Below are 26,032 nucleotides of genomic sequence, written 5' to 3'. Positions count from 1 at the left end.
ATTTTGCCAATTATTAGCATAATAGATACACACGTTTAACAAAATTCATTATAAGGTTATCGCTCAGTGAACTGAACTAAAATCTGTACGAAGGAGAGTTTATAAAAAGCAAGGATAATATAAGAAATTGAAAAGGGAGGAGTTTACCAATGCCGTGACGTCACGACGAACAAGTGATATAATAAAGTGCACTGCTATGATCAATTCAGTAGGGGAGGCGATTTTTCGCTTTGTTTGAAAAATCGGCGGGAACACGGTTTGTTTCTTTTCGTTGTGCTGTTCTAGTGATTTTTGTGGTCCAGTTTTGAGATACTACGATGAAGGAAACTAATACAGTATTATTTGAAGAAGAAAAGAAAGAAATTGCGAAAAAAGGTAAACAATTCAGCAACATTTTTTACATTATTGCATTTTTTTAACATATCTATTTAATTTTACTTTTATATTTTACTTCTAATATTTATATGGTACTATATAGAATGTCACACAAGTTGTACGCAATATTTGCTTTAATTTTTTTGTTTAATCCATTCATTTTTTTTGCTTATCTTAAATTTTTGAAGATAAACTGCTGTATATATCGTTCACTATTTTTCTATCCTTAGCTTTTGTTTGAGCAAGTTAGAGATAACTTCATTTTTTATGTTTAACTTGTTTTTTTTTGGTTCGTGAGCTTCTAACTCACAAGGCTGGTAAATACTTCGAATATCTTAACATTTAAGAATAAAAAATGATAAATAATTAAATATTAAATTTGTGCTAATATACATTTAAATTGCACTTGTAGTAGACCTGCAACGATAATCGCCTTTAAACACGTAGTTTTCCCATTATTTTCACTTGCAGTTTGAACCATAAAATATCTGCTATATTTTCACCATCATATATTTTAATTATTGAATATTGTTTGCATATATTTCTGTTCTCATTCTTTTTAATGCTCATGCTAGTGAGCAAGAGCATCCTTAACTAGTATGAAGCAAATTTTCACCTCTAACAGCCTCACCCTTCCCCTCAAAATCCGGCTTCTCAAATGTTATGTATTTCCGGTTTTGTTATATGGAATTTAGGCGTGGACAATGACCGCAACATTAAGAAAAAAGTAGAAGCCTTCGAAATGTGGAATTACCGACGTATGTTACGTGTATCCTGGACCGAGCACGTGGTAAACGAGGAGTTACTATGCCGGATAGGTAAAGATAGAGTGGTAGGAACAGTAGCGTACCGATATATCAGCGGGCCCTGGTTCCAGTTGGGATGCGGGCCCGTCCGCTCAATACAAACACATTGTATATCAAAAGTTTTTAATAAACATTAAATATATCATATTATATTATATCATATATGTATTTATAAAAAACTCAAGCTAATTTATAGTCCATTTACTCACCGTTTTTGCTGTAAATTTTAAAGAACCACTCAGATTGAGATGGAATTTGGCTACACATAGCTAACATGTAACCCGTGTTGAGCTGCCCCCCCCCCACTTGCAAAAATTAAAAAACAAATAGCCCTGATTTATGAGCTATTTATAAGCTCTCATATTCCGCAAATTAAAAATTTTGAGCTCGTTCCACTGAGCAGGAATTTAATATTTTAGTGGGGGGGGGGCACTACTTAAAAATAGGAATATTGAATCGATTTTTGCGGCAGAATTACGAGCTATTTATGAGCTCTTGAAATGATATAGTTTCGATTTTTGAGCTCATCCCCTTCACCCCCAAACAGCCCTTTAATTGATTTAACTTAAGAGAAAAATGCTGAGAAAACTTAAAATACATCGTATTGAGGATATAATTCCTATAGCTTATATATTCTAAGAATAAACTATTAAATCACGTGCATTTCGATTATTGAGCTACAACCCCTTAGCAAGAAAACTACCCCATCTTCCCGACTTAAGAGAGAGTTGTACTTAAAATGCATTAAATTAATTATTTGGCGACACATATCATTTAATAATTTATGAGCTCCCAAATTACGCGCATTTAGATCAGTAAATTGCAATTTATTTTATATAGTGCAGTCACTGAAGGTAAAAACCAACGATTACCTTCAATTTCGGTGAACCTTCATCGATTTTCACGAAAATTGGTCAGTGGTTAGAGAATAGATCAAGAAGCAAAGGTGATATGGTGCCACCTTGCGCCTTTAGCCTGAGGGTGGATACCTCCCCTTCTCGGGGGTGAAAATTATTTTATAAAAAATAACTGCACAAATCAGTAAAAGGACAAATTATAAGCAACATTTGTTATATAAAGTTATTAAAATAAGTCAAGAGTTATAGAGTCAGTTATAAGTCAAGTTATTAAAGATCAAAGATTTTAATTATTCGTGAAAAAAATGCATGTTTTGAAGCGGTTTTTCGTAAATCACTGAAAAACTGTAAGTTTTTACAAAAAAGTTAATAGTAGTTTAATTCGTATACCTTATATTCTAAGAATAAACTCTTAAATCACGCGCATTTCGACTATTGAGCTACAACCCCTTCGCAAGAAAACCATCCCATATTCCCGGCTTAAGAGAGAGTTGTACTTAAAATAATTTAAATTAATTATTTGACGATTACACATCGTTTAATAAACTGTATTTTAAACTATATTGTAAATTTAAACTGTATTATTGCATTTTTAACACGTTTGTAGAAAAAACGAGTTTATGCAACGGTATAATATTTTCGCTAAGAATTTTTAGACATTCCCCTCGAGTGTAGACAACCAGTTCTACCTTTTACGGGTCATAGGTTTCATGGTTTCAGTAATTAACAAAAATATTGTATCTTATAAATTTATAACGTTTGTAGAAAAAATATTGTATGATATACGTGTTAATTAGTATATTTTTAAGGCACTCATGTGAATTGCAGAATTGCAGAAACTTTCACATGCGTGCCTTAAAATTGTACTCATATCATAAATAACTATTAAGTACAACAAACTCTCTCCTAAGCCGGGAATATGGGATGGTTTTCTTGCGAAGGGGTTGTAGCTCAATAGTCGAAATGCGCGTGATTTAAGAGTTTATTCTTAGAATATAAGGTATACGAATTAAACTACTATTAACTTTTTTGTAAAAACTTACAGTTTTTCAGTAATTTGCGAAAAACCGCTTCAAAACATGCATTTTTTTCACGAATAATTAAAATCTTTGATCTCTAATAACTTAAAAAGTATTGACTTGTTTTAATAACTTTATATAACAAATGTTGCTTATAATTTGTCCTTTTATTGATTTGTGCAGTTATTTTTTATAAAATAATTTTCACCCCCGAGAAGGGGCGGTATCCACCCTCAGGGTAAAGGTGCAAGGTGGCACCATGTCACCTTTGTTTCTTGATCTATCCTCTAACCACTGACCAATTTTCGTGAAAATCGATGAAGGTTCACCGAAATTGAAGGTAATCGTTGATTTTTACCTTCAGTGACTGCACTATTCAAAATAAATTGCAAATTTACTGATCTAAATCTCTTTACTGATCTAAAACATAAATTATTAAATGATATGTAGTTGCCAAATAATTAATTTAATGCATTTTAAGTACAGCTCTCTCTTAAGCCGGGAAGATGGGGTAGTTTTCTTGCGAAGGGGTTGTAGCTCAATAATCGAAATGTACGTGATTTAATAGTTTTTTCTTAGAATATATAAGATATAGGAATTATATCCGCAATACGATATATTTTAAGTTTTCTCAGCATTTTTCTCTTAAGTTAAATCAATTAAAGGGCTGTTTGGGGGTGAAGGGGATGAGCTCAAAAATCGAAACTATATCATTTCAAGAGCTCATAAATAGCTCGTAATTCTGCCGCAAAAATCGATTCAACATTCCTATTTTTAAGTAGTGGGGGGGGGGGGTTGACTCAGCCCCCCACTAAAATATTAAATTCCTGCTCAGTGGAACGAGCTCAAAATTTTTAATTTGCGGAATATGAGAGCTCATAAATAGCTCATAAATCAGGACTATTTGTTTTTTAATTTTTGCAAGGGGGGGAGGACAGCTCAACACGGTTAGCATGTCAAACAAAAAAAAGTGATATTGTACCGATGTGTGTTTTTGCCCTGGAAGTGAGTTTCACCCCTTTGCGGGGGTGAAAAACATACGTTCAAGAAAGTCCGGAATTGGAGAAATTGGCTAATTCTAAGCAAGTTAGTTCTATAGTTTTTCACTAAGTCAATACTTTTCGAGTGAATGTGTTTGTTTTTCAACAAGAAAAAACACGTTTTGAGACGGTTTCGCAATTAACTCAAACAGTACCTAAGTATTTTATCGAAAAAATAATATTAGTAAAAATATAGCTTATAAAAAAGTGAAAAAAATGATACATTTACGAAGTCTGTAGACCCAGTAGGGGCAGAGTTGTAGGTAACGAAAAATATGTCCTTATTCGTTCAAATTCCAAATCGAATATTTCAACTTAAAATAACCAAAAAATGAAGTACTTTTCGGGAAAAACTCAACAAAACTTTTTTATAAAAAAAAACTTTATTTTTGTTTTTTTTTTATATAGTTTTTAGCATCAATATTAAGTATTTAACACTTAAAATAAAGGTGGTCCCTTTTGGTGGTAAAAAATTTTTCAGCAAAATTTGGTTTTAAATTATTTTTTTTTAATTTCGAAAAATTTTTTTTTCAAAAACTTAAAAATTATTGGTGATACCAGAAATCTCATCTAGTAAAGAAATATAGATTTTGCTATTGTTACTAAACGACGAGATTTTCTAAAAAAGAAATTAGTGTCTATATTTATCCTTATTATTCTTATGGCCGGTTGTTCGAACGCTAATCAAAAATGATCATTATCAAATATTTAATTACTGTCACAACTGTCAATGTCAACTTTGATTGGGTTGCTGAAAACATGATTATTGATTACAAATATGAAATTAGTTAATCAATTATGTTAATAATTGTTATGTTAATTGATTAACTAATCTCATAATTATAATCAATTATGTTTTCAGCAACCCAACCAAAGTTGACATTGACAGTTGGTGACAGTAATTAAATATTTGATAGTGATCATTGTTGATTAGCGTTCGAACAACCGGCCCTTACACTATTGTCTATATTTTGAATTTAATTTCAGTTAAGTATTACCTAACAGTACAGGCTGAAGGATAAGGGTGCTATAAACACGAGTATCGAGCATCGAGCCTATTGCATTGGAATTATTTTTATGACTCACCGTATAAAACTTGAATATCTCAGTTTCCGAATTTCTGCAACTGTGTTGTTTACGTACAACTTATTTATGGATGGTACTACAGTCGAACCCGCTTATTAGAATACCTGTTAAAGGAATATCCCGCTTTAAGGAATAGAAATTTGCGGTCCCGTAACGTTTCTACTAGCCACCAATGATCGGTTATTAAAATATCCCTATTATAAGAATACTTTTGCTTGGCACGAAGGCTATTCCAATAAGCGGATTCGACATATAAAAAAATATTGTTTGAGTTAGCACGTGTAGGCAGACACCGGCGGTTCGTCTTTAAACAAATATTGAAACAAGGGCTTCAATAAGCAGGTAAAACGAGGAAGAAACTTTACAAAAGCGTTTCTGTGTTTCTTAATAAATTTTGTTTTCAAATTTTTTTATGAATTGGCATTACAGGCGAACAGATGTGGGAAAGTATTCATCCTTGACAACATTTTTTAAATTAATTTAACTTGTTGATGTCGCCTTGTTTAAGTGTTCATGTTTTGCAGACCACATGCACAAGCAGGAACCACATATAACATTTTAGTGTTCTCAGTCTTATTGGTATGGCCAATTTTGGGTTGCAAAGTATATTTCTCATGTTCATGAATCCTTATCTGGCTATTTCAATTTTTTTCTGGATTTTCTTTCTAGATTACTTCTGATTCTTAAAGTTTTCAATAGATAAATGTAAATATTTCACAGTTTTACTTAACTTGGGATTGTGTAAGTATTTAATAGGTGGCGCTATGTACAAACACACTCTTTGTTCAGTTTCTTATGTATTATTATTTTGATTTTATTTTAATTGTGCAATATATTATTTTGTATATTTTTAATAACTTCTTCTTCTTCTTCTTCTTCTTCTTCTTTTTGTATAGACATGACTGTCTGTTTTTCAATGTGCCTCCGGTAAGTTGTCGTCCCATCGTTTTCGTAGTCTTCCCACTTATCGTTTTCCTATTGCGGACCCTCTCTCGCCGTCCTTACTACAATATTTATTGTCATTTGGATTAGGTATGTGGTCATTCCATTCTACTTTTCTGTATTTTTAATAACAATACGCAAAATTCTAAGCACAATTTCTATTAGGTTTTGAAAACTGTGTGAAAAATAAAAAATAAAAAATGGAAAAATAAAAAAATATGCGTATTATTAAAAATAGTATTTAACCAGTTCATTTTTCCTACCCTCACATACGAATAGATCTTCCAAATCCTTTATTAATTGTCCTTGGTTGAATTGATAATCCTTGTTTTAATTGAGTTTTCTTTAACACTTCTTCTTCTTCTTATGCAATCCATTCATGGATGTCTATCATTTTCAGTGTGTGTAAGGTCTCCTATGTTTCTTAGCCCTGTCCATTGTTTGACATTACGGAGCCAATACATTTTCTTCCTGCCCACTCCTGTTCTTCCTTCAATCTTTCAGTCAATTAAGGTTTGCACCCATGTGACCCACGTATGCCGTTTATCTCTGTTTAATTGTGCATAGCAGTTGTCGTTCTGTACCACTTCTTCTCAGGATTTCTTCATTTGTTATTCGTGCGGTCCAGGGAACTTTAAGGATTCGTCTATAAATCCACATCTTTATGACTACGATAAGAAAATTCCATATTATGAGGTCGTTAAAAGCATACTCTTTCTTTTTGGTACATACATTTTTTTTAAACATTTAGCAACACTATTTGTGAAACTTATTTGTCCAATTTTGACATAGTAAAAGAATTGTTTATACTCCAAATTAGTCGCCTTCAAACTACTAGGTATACATTATATTGAATATAAACATCGTAATGTTTTGCGTACTTTCATCATCATTTGCAAATTAAGTCGTTGCATTGTGGTGATTACGATCGGAAATATACCTACATCTCAATTAACTGTATGCATTCTACTAAGTAATTAGCCAGCCTTTTCACATCGGCGTTATCGAAATGCCTCCCACTTTTTCAGGTAAATATTTTCATACATGAAATGCCTCCCAGGTACAATCGAAATGTCTCCGTTTCGTTAATCATTTAGGCTGATATTTTGTCTATTTAATCTCTGTATAATGACACAATGTTGCCAAATCATAATTTAAATAGGTAGTATCTATTTATTTTGAATTTTCTAATTCTTAATGCAGTGTACAAAAAATTTGTTTCACATAAATATTTCGCAGTACGAAATACATATTTCTTTACATACATATTTCTTTTTAGAAAAGAAAGTTTTTACCCGACAATCTAATATCCAACTTTTCTGGATAATTCCAATTCCGATTCTAATCTCTTCCATATTTATAATTCCATTTTATAATTCGATAAATAGGTACTTTTACCTTAATCTTTTTGTTTGTTTATATTCTCTTTTTTAAATTGTGCTAATGGGCTAAATGTTGTATAAATACTTGAAAGTTCCTGCATCAGTTAGTTTGTCTATTTCAAGCTTGTCAGTTCGTCGATTTCAAGATCAAATTGTGTTTAAGTCATAACATCCGAAATAATGGAATCAACAATAAGTGTCAGTCAAAAGGGTAAACCTTTACTATCAATAATTGATGGTTTTACATTCGGTTTTCAAAAAATGTTGGCCAAAGATACAGTAAAACGGTGGACATGTACTAAGAAACCTGCAAAGCATTTGTGAAAACACAGGGATGTGAAAATACGATAATTGAATCAATATTAGATCATAACCACGAGAAGTTGTCTGCCGAAGTTTACAATAGAAAAGCCGTAAGCAATTCAATAAAAAGAGCAGCCGTGGAAGATCTCAGCGAAAAACCAATGAAGCTCATCTGTAAAGAACTTAAGAAGACAAATATAGAGACATTTACTATTAATGATATCAATAGGGTGAGACAAAATTTATATTATCATAGAACCATAAATTCATTAATTAAACTTCCCAAAAAAATATCTGAATTTCATAAAGCTCTCGATTCATCTTCTATTATTACAAATGAAATGAAAATTTTATAATTAAAAATGACAAAGATTATTTCATTCATAGGAGATTCTGACTAATAGAAAGCTACAGAAATCTGAATTAAATCGAAAATTTTTGATAATCTCCCGTCGTTAAGTATATTACGTCAGATGCCCTTCGTTGCTACGAAAAAATACATTCAGTGACATTAATGACAATTAATGTTTTAAAAATTATAAAAGTGATGACTTTCAATCGTCAAATATTTATAAAAACTGTGTGTTTAATGGTACTTACATAAATAAATTACAATAAAATTTTGGTTTTGAACAGTTTTATTCATGAAATAATCGCAACAAATTGCACTCGACCTCTGAAATTAATATAGAATTTTTGCTCTCGTGACACTTTGACATAATTTCACTCGCCTTCGGCTCGTGAAATTAAAACTGTCAAAGTGTCACCCGGGAAAAATTCAATAATTTTAGAGCTCTTGTGCAATTACTACTGATAATCATATTGTTATATTAACATGTTTTTTAAATCTTCGTTTTCTTTCGACTGTTTCCAATTGGTATGTTGATGGAACTTTTGAATACTGTCTTCGTTTTTTCTCTCAATTGTTTAGTATACATGGCTTGAAAAATGGACATTATATTCCTCTTGTCTTTTGTTTACTTCAAGATAAAAAGTCATCTTCATATTATTTCGCTTTTAAATATATCACAGAAGAATGTTTTAAAATTAATTGTCCTGTATCCCCTAAAGTAATAACTTCAGACATTGAAATTTCCATTCATATTGGTATTCGTATGGCATTTCCTGAAGCAGATCTTCATGGATGTCGTTTTCATTTGGGTCAGGCATGGTATAGACAGGTTCAAACACTGGGATTAGCTCCAGAATACCAGAAAAAAGGTGTTGACTTAACCGAAATTACGCATTTTCTTATTTATATTTTTGGTCTTTCATTCTTACATCCTAAAGATGTTAGCGATTTTTTTGCTATAGATTTGGCAGAAATTAAACCAGTCGATGAAAGAGTCACCCAGTTTTGTGATTATCTTGTTGATAATTACATATCTGAAAATTCGACATTTCCTCCACATCTTTGGGCTGAGCACTCTTCATCCTTACAAAGAACAACATACCCATGCGAAAGTTTTCATTCCAAGTATAATTCTTCTTTCTACTGCCCTCAGAAAGAAGAATTATACTTGGAATGAAAACTGACATTAATAATTTTATTGATGTAATTTTACAATTTCAAATAAATACCTACATTAAAATGAATTCTGTTCCGACACCAAAAAAAAACTTGTTGCGGAAAGTACAGCAAAAATAAATTATCTAAATGAAAAAATTTTAGAATTAAGAGACTGTAAAAGAAATAGATTAGAATTTGTCAAAGTAGTATCATATAAATTTAGGAAAAATATTTTGTAATTTTATATTTCTATACACATTTTGTAATATTTTCCAAGTAAGTTTTTTTGTGATGTTATTTTTAATAAATCTTAAAAATACTTAATATGTTTTTGTATTTTTTGTTAAATTATTAATCATAAAAAATAATGGTTATTTTAAAATATATATTATAATGGTTATAAAACTAATTATATATGTATAAGTTAGTTAAAATTTATAAATACCGCCTAGTGTCAATAATGTTTAACACATAAAGGTTGAAAATAAAATAAATTAAATAACAAAATACCAATTTTGCCAAAAATTTACCAAGGGACGAAGATGCGGCAACGTCTCACCTTCACATGAAGATTAGAAGCATGTAATTTATTTAAAGCTTGGGAGGCAATTCGTATGTGACCATTTTAGCGACAGGTAAGAAATCCTATTTCGGGAGGCATTTCATATGCGGCCTTTCACATTATCTTTAAATAGGTAATGCTCTAGAGATGACACAATTTATTGATACTCGAATATTACATTAAAGAAAAGTATTTTAAACTTTAGTATAGATGTTACGGTTAGTATGATTAATTGGGAATTATTAATAATTACCGGTTACTATTAATACAAACCGAATAGCTAGGTAAAAGTAATAAATATGCTAGGATTTATCACATCGACCGGTAATTATTAATAAATCCCGGATTAGAACGGTAAATGTGATAAATTGCAATATCGTTAAGTGAGTAGAAGCTTGCGGAGTATAGGGAGGTTTATTAGTCACTGTGACATACCCAAGTTAAATACGGCGCATAGCGCATACCGCAGTGTTAGTCAATCTGTAGTCGGAAGCAGCCACTGTGTAATACACTATTTAATGTATTAAATACTTAAGGCTAAAGTAGGATTAAAAACATCCTTACCTCCTTGTACTTTATCCGAAATCAGAAGAAGATTGAGAAGCGACAATAGCAGATCATTCTGATGATGCTGATGATGGAACAAAGCACCCTGGTGATATGAATGGAACTCAACAGTTCAACCGAGGATTCCCAGTTAGCGAATATTGAAGATACAGGTAACACTAACAGTCCAATCGAACATATTGCGTATGCGATAATTGCTGTCAATGAGGAAGACAATGCCAATATTGGCGTTAAAGGAAATGAGGGAGACGAAGAACATGGCACTGCAATTATTGACAAAACTTCAAAAGAAAATTCAGAAGACTCGGCAGCTTGCTAAACAGATACTTATAAAAGAATCTGACAGAATGTTAAAACATTCTAATAATAGATTCCCTATTGAAAAAGTAGGTCAAAGTGTTAGAGTGCGAATTCCAGAAATTGATAGAGCTAAAGCCGATAGCCGAAACATTATTGCCATTATTATTTCTGTAATAGATGAAAAGCTATACAAGCTAGGCAATAAGCATGGTATTTTAAACCAACGTCATGCAAGAAACGAATTTACCACCTGCAAGGAAACACTTTTTCGGTAAATGAAGCGCCTGATACTGAAATAAGTCTCAGTGAATGCGTTCGTAAAGATTCGAATTTAGGCAGTCAAGGATTCCGCCACTGCAATTGTAGTGGCCAATAATGCAATTAAAAATGTTGCAAACGCAAAAAATTAAGCGTTTTTTGTAATTCTAAGTGCCACAACAGCCTTTCCTATAAAACAAGTAATTATATTCTAGTAACTTAAAGCCTAATGCGTTTGTATGAGTTTGTTTTTACTTATAAGGTGTCTAGTTGAGTTTTTTTATTGATAAATTCTATTTAAGTGGTTAACTTTATTAACAAATTTCATAAATATACAGTAGTGAAGCCCAAAATGCGTTTTTATTACATTAACCAGAATTGTTAGGAAAGTATTAATAATAACCGGTAAATCTAATTATAAAGGCATTATTAATCACATTGAACAGCTGCTACGGTTATTATTAATATTTACCGGTAATTATTAATACAGACCGAATTTATCACATTAACCGTAACATAGATACCTTTTGACAGTGGTGTATAGACCCACATTTGAAATGTGGGTCTACCGGAGAATGTTGCGCATACCATGGACCGTACATCGCACAAATAATTCAATATTAGCCGAACTTAACATAAAACGAGACTCACCACAACTATCAACCAAAATATACTGCGATATTTTGGACATATAACTAGAAGAAGAGAAGGCATGGAACGAATGATAGTTGAAGGAAACGTAGAGGGCAGAAGATCGAGAGGAAGATCTCAATTACGATGGTTGGACCAAATAAAGGACATGACTGGTTACTCATTCTCCGAAACAAAACAGCACGCGCAGGAGAGAGAGAGAGAACTGGACAGAAATAGTCAAACGACTTACATGACGCCACTCCATCCTTACGAAGGAGAAAAGATAGAGGAGGATAGATACCCACAGTATCCTGTATCAGTAAAAATACCAAAATGAAACTATATTAAATATCAATCAGGCCTGTCATAACGTAAACCTATGCAGCAGAGACAATGTGAATGACTAACAGAGACGAAGAGAAGCTAAGAATAGTCGAAAGGAAGATCCTTAAAAGAATTATTAGACCAAAAAAAGAATGTGTGTGTACTTTGTACGCACGTAAGAAGTTATACTTCTATTATATGATTTCAACGAAATAAATATACTTTAAACAGTTTATTTATATTTTATTTAAATATTAAACTAATTTTAATACTCACTACTTTCCAAAAATTTTTATTAAAACAATACCAAAAATTAAAAGAAAATAAAAGAATAAAACACACGCAAACACACTGAAAAATGAAACAAAGAAATGATTTCTGAACAATAATTGTTGACAAAAATTTTAACTAAATACGTATTTTCTGAAAAAAAAAATATAATAAATATACTTACAATCATAAAATGTATAAAAAAAATTAACAAAATTAAAAAAATTAAAATTTGCATTGGGAATTGAACCTGCGTTTATAAGGTTGTTAGATTTTGAACTCACCGCACGCAGAACTTAACTAGCGAGACATTTGAATGAATTATGTGGGAAGATATAGCAACTAAACGTTTTAAACTTTTTTGACAGTTGCTATTAGTTTAATTAAATAAGTTTGATTCTTGCGTAATTAAAATATTAAGATACAACAAAATATAGACTAATAAAGCAATTTATTAGATATGAAGATTGGTAGAAATTGTATTGGTAATCAAATTATGTAAATCAAAGCATTAAGTACCTACTATAGGTACCTACATTTTCCGAATAGGTATGTAGGTCCTAATATTTTATTACAATACTGAAACATTTAAAATTACGTACCTGTTGCTTTTAAAAACTGTTTAAAAAGTCACTACAATTATAAACTTGCTTTTTGTGTCCGTCCTCACAACAATAAATACTAATATACTACATGCAATTTGTTTACCCATAACCATTGACGTATTAATAAAATAACCGACATATTGAACAATTGTCGACAGGTCATTGTAGGTAATTACCCAATCAGAGGACGTATAACATTTAAGCTGCGCCGGGTACCAAGATTTTGATGATTTCGCGCACATGTAAATTTACTCCCAACGCGTCTAAAGAAGTATAACTTCAAAAAATCCAAGACGGAGAGTTTAGATGATTGTTTAACGACGAGTACAAGACCTAGAGGAAGACTAAAGTACAGATGGGAAGATCAGGTCAGATCAGATCAGAAAAAATCCAGGAAGAAGAGTTTAGATGATTGTTTAACGACATAATCAATATAGCTAATGATATCAACAGAATGAAGATACCTAACAGGGCAAGAAAAATAGAAAAAGAAAGGAATGAAGCTTAATCGCCAATCGGGCAAAATCATACAACAGCCTGAAAAAACAAAACGACAGAGAACAAGAAAATAAAAGTTCCAAGACACATTCGTTTACTTTGCTGCTTATGAAATCATATTCTCTACCCGAATCTGATGATGTAGGGCATATCGAAGCATGTAAGATCCTATTGATACCGATTCTTATACGGAGGGTTTAACGAATTGTGCTCTTGGGACATTTATTTGGTTTATAACCAAAGTGTTGGCAAGGCTTTTGCTGAAGATCTACACGCACGAAACATTTCATACAGCACTTCTTCTTCTTTCTCATAATCCTTAGTGCCCTTCAGAGCGTCGGATGTCGGGTTCCGCCTTTTATCCATTTCTTCCAAGCGCTTCTATTGGTGGCCGTTCTTCATATCCCTCATACTAATGTGTCTCCTTTCACCTATATCCTGGATCTAGTCCATCCATGTTTTCCTCGGCCATCCCTTTTTTCTTTTATTTCCCATTTTGGCTTCATGTACCTTCTTTGTAAGTCTCTTTTGCTCCATTAGTTGTATATGTCCAAACCAGCTTGTTTATTTTCGATATTCCTCATTATCGGTTCTTGTTCCAGCTCTCTTCTTATATTTTCATTTCTGAATCTATCAAACTTCGTAACTCCAGCTATCCTTCCCATGTATTTCATCTCGGTCGCGTTTATCATTGATTCATGTTCCTTTTGCACAATCCATGTTTCCGCCCCATATGTCATTATCGGATTTACTATGCTGTTATATACTCTGAGTTTAGTTTTATGGTTTATTTCTGACTTTCCAAAAATTGTATTATTTAAAGAGTTAGTTGCCCTCTTCAGTTTACTTATTACTTATTATTAAGTCCGTTTTCCCATTATCTTTTATTATATTTCCCAAATATTGTAGATTCATGTTCTATTACTTGTTCCCTTACTGTTATATTATTATTTCTTTCTTTTTCTCATCTTCATTTATTATCATAAGTTTTGTTTTGTTGAGATTCATTTCCATTTTTAAATTCTGTATCTCTTTTTGCCAAATATCTATTAGTTTCTACATTTTCTCTACTGTGTCTGTGATTAAAACAATATCATCAGCGTATAGAAGGGAGTTGATCTTTATTGCATTTAAGTTTTTATATCCTCGTTTGATCCTCTCGTGTGATCTTTGGTATTTTTTATTAAAGTGTCATTGACTATTATAAACAAGAGGGTGCTTAGTCCATCTCCTGGTTTAATTCCCTTATCTCATTTAAAAGTGCCTGATCTTTCTGCATTCATTTGTACTTGGCCTTCTACTTCCATAATATATAGATTTTATGACTTTTATCATCTTTTTTGGTATATTATAACTTTCCAATATTTTCCACATTATTTCTCTGTTTATCGTATCAAATGCCGCCTTCAGATCAACGAACATATGAGAAATAGTTCATCCCCTTTGCGGCGTTGTCTCTCTATTATATTCCTTATAATGTAGGCGTTATCGTTTGTTTGACGGTTTGATCTGAAGTTCGGCTTCCAATTCTTTCTCTATCACTGATCTTAGACGCTTCTCTATAATTCCCGTGTATACCTTGAAGGCGACCGTTGACAAGCATATTGCTCTATAATTCTCGCATTCATTATGTTATCCTTTTTTGTATATTGGCAGAACTATGTTTTTCTTCCAGTCATCTGGGATTTTCTCTGTACTCCATGCTTCCTTGCAGTCCTCTCCTTTTTCACCCATCCATTTTATCATTTCTGGATCTATTTGGTCCTCTCCTGCCGCTTTTCCGATTTTAATATTGTTTATAGCTTCTTCTAGTTCTTCCTTCCTTGTATTCTCTGGTTCCTCTTCCTCTTCCAGTTCTGGTCTATTTCTTCCTGCTTCATTTATTTCTATTTCTTCGTGTTTGAATGTATCTTCGTAGTATTGTTTCCATACTTCTACTATTTCTGTAGTCACTATTTTCAATTGGTTGTTTTTATCTTTGATTCTATACTGCTCCCTAACTTTTTTTCCCTCTTAAACCCTTTTCATTTTTCATACAACACAAAAGATATAAACCGACTCGATTCGTGTGTTATTTCACTACTAAAAAAAGTTGTATCAATTCGACGGTAAAAATTCAATACATTTTATTCAAAGTGTCCTACCGACAAAAATCAATATGCGTTTTAAAGATGAAGAATTCAGCTTTCGTATTCCATTTTTGAATTTTGTTGCAAATAAAGTCAGGTTCTAAAAAGGTGTTAAATAAATAAATGTTACGCGATGTTTGCCATTTTTTACGGTTCTCGTGAGATCAATAAAATTTATTACTTTTTGACAAATTGAAGAGTCTCAATTGAATTATATTAATTTATTACTTTTATTGACAGGTTACTATGGAATTTCCATTATTGGAGCCTAATCTTCAACATATACAATATAAAATTTCAGTTTTGAGTTTTATCAACACATATGAGGCATTTAAAAAACGCTGAATTTAGACTTTTCGACAGCATTCAAAGAAAAAGCTGAACATAAGAAGGACAGTGCCACATGTAGACATATTTGTTACTTTACTCACTCATCTATACCTGCCCGTCTCTGCAACATGAATTCGTTGATTTCCCTTTCCTTTACTTGCCAACAAAGTTGCCAACTAGGGGGCTGTAGCCCCCTAGCTTTTCGGGGTACTTTAAACTATATATTGTCATCATCCTATGTATGCAAATGTACTGTGCAATATATTCACGTAGTATATCACGAAAATAAAAGAGAGAGGTAGTATGTACTCACAATCATTTATTGGATTACTCGCGGTAATTATTGGACGACTGGTTTCGCTGTCTATAATTTGCAGAGCATCATCAGGTCCCCGTAACAGTATACTAAATGATGCCGATACAAGGAATGATTTCCTAAGTCTGCACTGTCATACTTGCTCAATTTTTTCTAATAGGGAACTGATGAAGATGATGGACTATGCTGCATATATTAGCAAATCTTTGGGTAAGTTCTTGAGGGCGTAGGAAAGTGGCGAAAGACAGTCAACAATTATGTTCTTGATATTTTGTTTGTTTCAAGAAATAAAAATTGTGATGTTATTTAGTGCCTCATTGATTATCCTTCTACAACATTATTTTCAACTCTTTGTTATGTCTCGTTTTTTGTGTTCCTGTTTTTATGTTTAGTGTTGATTTTATTTACTTTAACAACTGATTGAAGGTAATTTTTGACAATTTTTTATTGAAATTTTTATTCTTATTTCAGTAATTAAAGCCTCATTCCATTTTTTCCAATCTTTTAACTTATTTTGATCTGACTCCACAACTACACCCTTAATTACAGAGTCTCAAAGCCAGTGTACTTTAGGTTTAATAGTTGTGGTGTTCCCAGTTTCCTTCACTGATTTTAGTACCTTACTTGCTATAATTACGCAATTAATATCACAATCATTTTATTTAACTCGTTCTTTTCCTGTCTCTGATCATTGCCCTCAGTTTAAGGCCAAACATCAAACAAACAAACATTTAAGAGCAAAAATTTTAACACATTTGTCAAAATTGCACCAGAGATAACATCGATTAACAAGCACGGAATTGTTGGTTGTCTTTCGCCACTTTCCCCCCACCCTCAAGAACTTGCCGAAATATTTGCTAGTCCATACTTTCCATCAGTTCCCTATTAGCAACAATTGAGCCTAAAGTTGTGATCGTGCAGACTTTAGGAAACATTCCTTGTATCTTCATCATTTAGTATATCGTTACCGGGACTTGATGATGCTATGCAAATTATAGACAGCGAAACCGGCCATCGGAGTTATACAATAAATGATCGTGAGTACGTCCCTCTTTTATTTTCATTCAATATTTTTAAGTTTGAAAATTAAAAGAGATGCAATTGTTCATCTTAGAGACACGCCACTCAAATTCAGATGAAAGTGATGCCCTTCCTTTTCCGTTTCCGCAAAACGTATATCTCAGAACATCTCTAAGTTGTCCTTTACAGCACATATTAGGGAATGTGTTCTTTGCATTGACAAATTTCCATAAAACGTTTATGGGTTTTTAATTGATATCTACTTGTTTAGATACACATTATTTAATTCTAATTCAGGATACATTCCTATTAAATTATTGAAACAAATTTATAAAAACCGGCACTTAGTTGTCAAGGTTGACTAATTTGTAGATAACTCATTTAATACATACTGACAAATTGATTTCTGCAAATTATAGTGACAGAGATAAAGAATGCCAATAATTCCTGAAATAATTACAGAAATCTTGTATTTTATTGTATGGAATTCAGCGTGCAATAATAAAAAAACTAATGATATAGTAATGAATTAAGACTGAATGAATTAAAACCAGTAATATATTTTCTAATTCCAATCACGTGTACCGGTGTATAGTCTGATCAAATAAAATTATAAAAATATCAAGTTTACACAATTTTTTTAAATTTTTGCAAATTTTACACGTAAATCGAAATGTAATTTGGTTCAGGTTGGAGCATATTTTATATCAAAATTTAGGTGAAAACAAAAGATATTTTCAAGAAAGTGTATGATTTACATAACGGGATAATTGTTTAAATATTGAAAAATGGGTTAATTTTGCAAACAATTTCCATTTTTTAACTGCTGTGCTAATTCATGTTTTTATCAAGGTTTTACGATTTTTTTCTGCAAAGTTGAAGGGAAAAGCATTAATTTAAGACTTTAAATTGCATTTGACCCTTAATTTATTTAAACAGTGATAAATAAAACTTGAAACAAAATTTGCAAAAAAAATTATTTAAATTATTAATAAGCACTATAAATTTTTTATTTTGCAGGAAATGTTGCGATATGTTACCCATATAATGCAAAAAAGTAGTTGAAAAATATTCAGTAGTTTATGAGATATTTAATTTGTTTATTAAATGTTACTATTTTTTAAATTGCAAAAAGGCGGTTGTTGTCGATAGATTAGACACTTTTATAGGGTTTCATTTTTTTGTTTATATATATATTTTCGACAAATGCATTGAGAAATCAAAATTTGAATTAAACTCCCCTCCAAAATGGCGTTTGAAAATTGCTCTAATTTGTTTATAACTTGTTTTTTTAATAACATCGCTGGGAGTTAAATTTAGAAATACCATTCCGATATTCAGTTTAATTTTTTATAATTTTATAAAATAAGAACACAAACAATTTTATTCGACAATCGGTTTTCATACTTTAGGTTTTTAATTAATTTAAAAACTTCACCCTGTGTTATTCATAATAGACCCTATTACCTGATATAGATTATTGAGATTAATTTATTAGGCGGCTTTTAAAAAATACAGGGTGTTCTATTAAAAATAAAGCTTTATGGACTATGTTAGGTGTGCGTGAATCACCCTGCATATCACAATTTTTGTGATATACCTATTTATATACAGTGATATTGCACTAAGCAACGGTAAAATAAAGCAAAAGATGGAAAACATAATATGTTGTGAATAAAAAGAAATTAAACTAGTGGAGGTGGGAAATTATCATTACAAACCTATAAATTTACATTAATTACATTACCTACCAATATCGATAGTTTTCACCTTTAGACGTTAGCTTAAGAGCTAGTTGACTTCAGTCATAATTGAGGGGGTCAAACGTAAAAAGGTTTAAGTGCAGTTTTGATAGTTCTGAGATAATCAGCTTTAAAGTTATTTGAGTTTTATAAAATTTAGGAGTCAATAAACTAAAATATGTCTAGTGTATAATTAGTCCGTTCTTTAACGGTAAAATATTGCAAAACCTCTAAATTTTAAAGAACCGCTTGGATTGACATGAAATTTGGCATACACATAGCTAACAAGTCAAAGAAAAAAAGTGATATTGTGCAGATATATGCTTTTGCCCTGGGGGTGGTTTTCACCCCCTTGTGGGGGTGAAAAAATATTCGTCTAAAGTAAGTCCGGAAATGGATAAACTGACTAATTTTAAGTAACTTTTGTTCTATAGAGTTTTTTCACTAAGTCAATACTTTTCGAGTTATTTGCCAGTGAATATGTTCATTTTTCAACAAAATAACCACGCTTTTAGATGGTTTTTCGCTAATAACGCAAAAGTATTTTGTCAAAAAAAAACATTTTTAGCAAACATATAGCCTGTAAAAAAATTATGTATATATCACGTCTCTATTCCTAGTAGAAGCAGATTTATAGCTAATGAAAAATAGGTTCATATTCGTCAAATTCCAAATGGAATACTTTAACCTGAAATAACCAAAAATGAAGCACATTTCGGGGAAAACTCATTAAAACTTATTTAAAGTGTTTAAAAAAAGCTTCATTTTTGTATTATAAAAAAGATTTGTAGCATCAAAAGTAAACAAGATACGCTCAAAATAAAGTTAGTCCCTTTTTTTTTGGTAAAGAAATCGGGAACTCAAATGAACTAAATCGTTACGGCTTCACAAGTTTTTTGACTCGTATATGTATTGTTTATATGATCTGTAAGCTTCATCGGTTTAAAGTCCTTATTTTTGGAAGGGCTGTACTTAAAATGGGTTGAATGAGTCACTGATCACGAATGTATGCAAATTTAGAAACACCAAATCTTAATCAATTTTTGTCTAACAGAAAAACAAAAAATACATGATATTCAGAAAAGTAATGCTGACTTTTTTTGTTTTTCGAGATTTTTGGTATCTCTAACAATTTTTAAGTTATTTTGAAAAAAAGCATATTTTTCAATTTTAAAATTTTTAAAAATTTTACTTTAAAACCAAATTTTTTTGAAAATAAATACATTGAATCGATGAAACTTACAGATCATATAAAAACAACATAAGTAAAATAATTTGTGGAGCGGTAACGATTAATTTCATTTAAGTTGCTAATTAGGGGGTGGTCTTCCCGATTTCTTTTTGCCAAAACAAAAGGGACCAACTTTATTTTGAGCGTAACTTGCTTAAATTTAATGCTAGAAACTTTTTATAAAAACAGAAATAAAGCTTTTTTAAACACTTTAAAAAATTTATAATAGGTTTTCCCCAAAAAGTGCTTAATTTTTTGGATATTTTACGTCGAAATATTCTATTTGAAATTTTTTGAATATGAATCTATTTTTCATTGGCTATAACTCTGGTACTGCGAGGTCCAGAGATCTAACGCGTACACCATTTTTTACTTTTTTACAGGCTATATTTTTGCTAAGAATGTTTTTTTTTTCGGCAAAATACATACTTTTTGAGTTACTTGCGAAAAATCGTCTAAAAATGTGGTTATTTTGTTGAAAAATGAACATATTCACTCGCCAATAACTCGAAAAGTGTTGACTTGGCGAAAAAGCTCTATAGAACAAAAGTTACTTAAAATTAGTCAGTTTACCCATTTCCGGACTTATTTTGGACATATATTTTTTCATCCCCAAGAGGGGGTGAAAGTCACCCCAGGGCAAAAGCACACATCGGCACAATATCACTTTTTTTCTTTGACATGTAAGCTATGCGTATGCCAAATTTCATGTCAATCCAAGCGGTTCTTTAAAATTTAGAGCAAAAACTGTGAAAGAATGTACTAAATGTACTAATCACTATAAAATGATAAAAATATAAGGATATATTCATATCCCAAATATAAGCATATACCCATTCAACATTTGATATATTATTAGATTCTCTTACTATACCCTTCCTTTTTTTCAATTATTAAAAAATGTACTTGAATCGGTACATGGAGTTGATAAATGTTACTGGTAAAATGGTTCACGTGCAGATGTTAACTATTACTAGATAATCATGTTTTAGGTGTTATTCACAGTGTAACTACAACTGACACGATGCAAAATACTTAATTAGTCTTCAAAATTCGTCAGAAATCTAATATTTATTTACTTGAAATTAATCCTGTATTAACATGAATTTTTACACAATACAAAAAATAGTTTTGTGGTAAAATGGTTCAAGCGCAAGTAAACCCGTTTACTACTATTTGTTTTTAGAGAATACTAAAAACAGTTTTGTGGTAAAACGGTTCAATCGCACGTAAACCCGTTTAAAACTAATGCAAATTGCAATTGTTTTCATAAAATTAAATGTAAGGGCTATATATGACGAGTGTAGGGCGAAGTATGCTAGAATCATTTTACCACTAAGTTAAATAGGTACCATTTAGTTATTCAAATCTGTACTTCGATCATATTTTTAGAAAAGTCCACTTAAGACTTTTTACTTCTAACCTCCTCAATTATACGTATGACGTTGAATACGTCACTTTTTGGATTTTTGCTGTTCTTGGATCCACCTATTCAATGTTAAGAAATATTTTTTGATTTATTAACCACTCCGTATTTCGAAAACGTTTTCCGATCTGCAAAAGATAATCAAGATTAAGTATTTACACTTTTGTATTCTGATTAATTACTAATAATAAAAATACATAGTAAAATAAGACGCAAAGAAAAAAGAGCAATAACACTATTAAAAATTTAAATCTTCTAATACTTATTTTATTATATCAAAAAAACTAAAACAATAATTAATATTTACAACGTTCAAGATAATGTTTATTTAGCTGATACAAATAAATTGTTAAATTTTCTTTCAGAGCACATTCTACTTAATTACTGAAAAACCTATAACGATCTAGTAAAAACGATATTATTATCTTAATATGTAACCATTTATATTTATTGTAGTTTTATGCAGTAACAAAATATAATTAAAAATGAATATATTACGGGTAGTCTACTTATAACATCAGTGATACCAAAAGTAAGTATTTCACGGTTGAAATCGTAATTACCCAATATAAAGATTCGCTGTATTTCAAGTTCCTTGAAAAATGTAGGAGAGCGGCCAACAAGGAGTCCAGATTTAAATCGCATTGAATACATTTGGGATACACTCGGGAAGCGCTTGAAGGATCGTCAGCCACTAAAAGACCTACAACATGTCGAGGAAGTTCTAATGAAAGAATGGGAGAAAGCTAGATCAAGAAACTGTTCGAAATGCTATTGAAAGCATACCTAGATGCTGTGCAGAAGTTCAGCGACTTAGAGGAGACCGCACACGCTATTAGTTTTGTTTTAAAATAATTTTTAGCAACGCTAAATGCTGAATGCCAAGTTCCTAGAAAAATATAGGAGACTGGCCAGCGAGGCGTCCAGATTTAAATCCCATTGAGCACATTTTGGATACACTCAGGAAGCGATTAAAGAATCTTCAGCCACCAAAACCTACAACATGTCAAGTAAGTTCTCGTGAAAGAATGGGAACAGCTAGAAGCTAGATCAAGTCAAGAAACTATTCGTAATGTGATTGAAAACATGCCTGAACGCTACGCAGAAGTTTGGTCAGTTGGAGAAGTCCATACACGCTATGAGTTTTGTTTTAAAATATTTTTTGGAAACCTTTTATTCAAAAAATAAATCGAATTTTTCACATTTATCATTTTTTTTTACTATTTTTTTTTTGACAAGAAAATTTACACATCAGTAACAAAAACTTTGCAATATTTATAGGAAAATCCTTAGATGTAATTAAATAAAAATAATATATTCATAAAAAGAATTCTCATACTACACTCACCGGCAAAATTAACCGCCCATCTTGTATTTCTTTCAATTTACAGAAATTGTCAATCTTGGACCGCATTTTATGAAATATATGGTGAAAACTATCTTCGAGGAAAAGAAAACAATAAAATTATTGAAAAACAAAGTAGTTTATCAAGGGATAGAATAGAATAGAATAGAATAGAATAGAATAGAATAGAATAGAATAGAATAGAATAGAAATATGCTTTATATTATTGTCACTGAAAATTTTTACAATTTTATGGACAAAGCTTACATACAGTCAAAAGAAAATATAATATCAATAACAAATAACAACTACAATTTACTAAAATTAGATTAATCGTCAATATATGTACAGTATAATGTAAGATATAAAAGCCAAGACAAAAACAATTTATTGCAAAATTTATATAAATTGCAAATTGAACATATAATACATACTTACAACAAATAAAATAAAATGCTACTGACAAGGAACTGACAAGTTTATGCTACTGCGTATGAAACCCAATTTTCTTAGTTACTCATTAAGAAATTCTTCTATTGAATAGTATGGTCTTTTGGATAGATAGGCTTTTGTCATTTTACGGAACTTTGGGAAAGATGTTGCAGATTTAAGTTGTAACGGGAGATGGTTGTACAGTTTCTTTACGGAATATAATATAGATTTCTTTATTAACTCAGTGGATGGAATCGGTAAATAAATGTCAAAGATTGAATTTCTGGTGGAGTAAAGATGATTGGGCCTTGCTGGAAAGATATGAAGGTGTTTACGAATTAAACAAACTGTTTCTAGAATATATAAAGATGGAAGTTGAATGGGTTCATTTAAAGATGGAAGTCTTAAAATTCCGTGATCTCTGAAGTAACTTCTGCAATGTGTAGATCTTCTGAGGCCAAACAGATATCTTATTGCTCTTTTTTGCAATTTAAAAATAACATCAAATTGAGCAGCTATACTAGAACCCCAAAAAGGAAGACCATATCGAAGATAAGACTCGAACAACGAGAAATAAGTTATTTTAGAAGATGCTAAATTGAGTTCCCTTGAGACAGATCTTATTGCATAGCAAGCTGAGGCGAGTTTCTTACTTAACGAATCGATATGAAGGGACCATTTGAGGTTGCTGTCTAAAAAAATACCAAGAAATTTTACAGAATCAACGGTACTGATCTGGCTGTTATTAAGAGGCAAAGGTTGAAGAGCTTCTTTATAGGATAATGCTACTGTTTTATTTACGTTAAAAGAGAGTAAATTAGAGTCAGACCAGGTCTTTATCGTCAGTAGATCCGAAGTTATAGTATTATGAAGAGATGCAATAGTTGAGTTGCTCCAAGTGATACTGGTATCATCAGCAAAAAGAAAAATTTTCCCATCAATTTTTAAATTAGCGATGTCATTTATAAAGATAAGGAACAGAAGAGGACCCAATACTGAACCTTGTGGTACTCCACATATAATGTTTTTGAGACTAGAGTCAGTATCATTTGCTCTAACTAGTTGTTTCCTATTATTCAAGTAGGCAGGCTTGGAACCAATTTAAAGAAATACCTCGAATTCCATAGAAATTAAGTTTTGTAATCAAGATATCGTGATTTACACAATCAAAAGCTTTGGCATAGTCACAGAAAACAGTGGCAGTATAAAGATTATTGTTTAGTGCTTGGTAAACCTCATGTAGTACAAAAAACATGGCATCAGATGTACAATTATTTGTACCTCTGATGCCATGTTATGCCTAGCAAAAACCCAATGTTTAAAAATCGTCGAAGAAAATTCAAACAAATTATTAAAATTGTGGAAATCATCTTCTTCTTCTTTAAGTTCCATCTTCTATCGAAGGTTGGAAATCATCATGGCAATGCGGACCCTGTTGACTGCCGCTCTAAATAGCTCTGCACTACTGCATTCGAACCATTCCCGTAAGTTCTTAAGCCAGGATTCGGATTTTGCCTTGCATAATAAGTTGTAATAATGAGTATTTTTGCCCTCTCATCACATGTCCCAAGTACTCAAGTTTTCGTCTTTTGATAGTTAGTATTATTTCCGGTTGATTTCCTATCATTCTAGTTACTTCCACGTTCGACATTCTTTGAATCCATGATATTCGTAGGATTTTTCTGTAACACCAAAATTCAAAGGCGGCCAATTTATTCAAATGGACTTGTTTCAACGTCCACGCTTCCAAGCCATAAAGAAGAGTAGAGAACACGTAACATCGAAGCATCCTTAGGCGTAGTTCTAAACTTATATCCCGACAACAAAGAAACTTTTTAAGTTTAATGAATGATGCACGTGCTATTTCAATAAGTGTCTTAATTTCTTTGGTTTGGTCTACATTTGATGTTATCCATGTTCCTAAGTATTTGTAGTTATCCACATTCTCAATCACAGTATCTGCAATAGTTAATTGGATGTTTGCATGTGCTGATTTAGTTATTATCATGCATTTAGTTTTCTTTAAATTCATCTTCAGTCCGTACTCATGACAGCGTTCATTAAGGCGTTGCATTACGTTCTGTAAATCATTGTTGTTATCCGTTATTATTACTGTATCGTCTGCAAAACGTAAGTTGTTCAAAACTTCTCCATTGATAGATATACCTTCTATTGAATCTGAGAGCGCTTCTCGAAATACCGCTTCACTGTAGACATTGAAAAGTAGTGGAGACAGCACGCAACCCTGACGGACTCCTCTCTGTATTTTGATATCTTGGGTGTCCTGGCTGTCAACTCTTACCTTGGCAGATTGATTCCAATATATATTAGATATAATTTTCATGTCACGACTGTCAATATTTTTGCTTTTTAATATATCTACAAGCTTTTTATGTTGAACTTTATCAAATGCCTTTTCAAAGTGTACAAAACATAAGTACATATCCTGATTCATGTCCATGCATCTCTGGGCCAGCATATTCAAGCCGAACAAAACATCTCGTGTGCTCATACCATTTCTAAAGCCAAATTGTGTGTCACTGATTTCATATTCGAGAGTTTTAACAATTCTGCTGTGTATTATTTTCAAAAATGTTTTAAGTGTGTGACTCATTAAAGATATTGTTCGGTGATCCGAGCAGGTTGTTGCACTTGACTTTTTGGGAAGTGCTACAAAGGTCGATTGCAGGCATTGTCTGGGGATTGTGGCAGTCTGATATATTA

General features: G+C 31.6%; 1 protein-coding gene across 1 annotated transcript in view; it reads left to right on the top strand.

Moving 5' to 3' along the window:
* Positions 1-200: 200 nt before the first annotated feature.
* Positions 201-26,032, top strand: part of LOC114327030 (GTP cyclohydrolase 1) — a 123,619-nt gene continuing 97,787 nt past the window's right edge. Inside the window, exon 1 of the mRNA XM_028275529.2 lies at positions 201-375. Within this exon, the coding sequence (XP_028131330.1) occupies positions 318-375 (58 nt within the window). The 5' untranslated portion in view covers positions 201-317. The remainder of the gene's footprint in view (positions 376-26,032) is intronic.

Source organism: Diabrotica virgifera, chromosome 1 (genome assembly GCF_917563875.1).
Source record: "Diabrotica virgifera virgifera chromosome 1, PGI_DIABVI_V3a".
In the NCBI taxonomy this organism is placed as follows: Eukaryota; Metazoa; Arthropoda; class Insecta; order Coleoptera; family Chrysomelidae; genus Diabrotica; species Diabrotica virgifera.
Note: the sequence above shows the minus strand (reverse complement) of the source record. Positions and strands in the feature narration are given on the sequence as shown.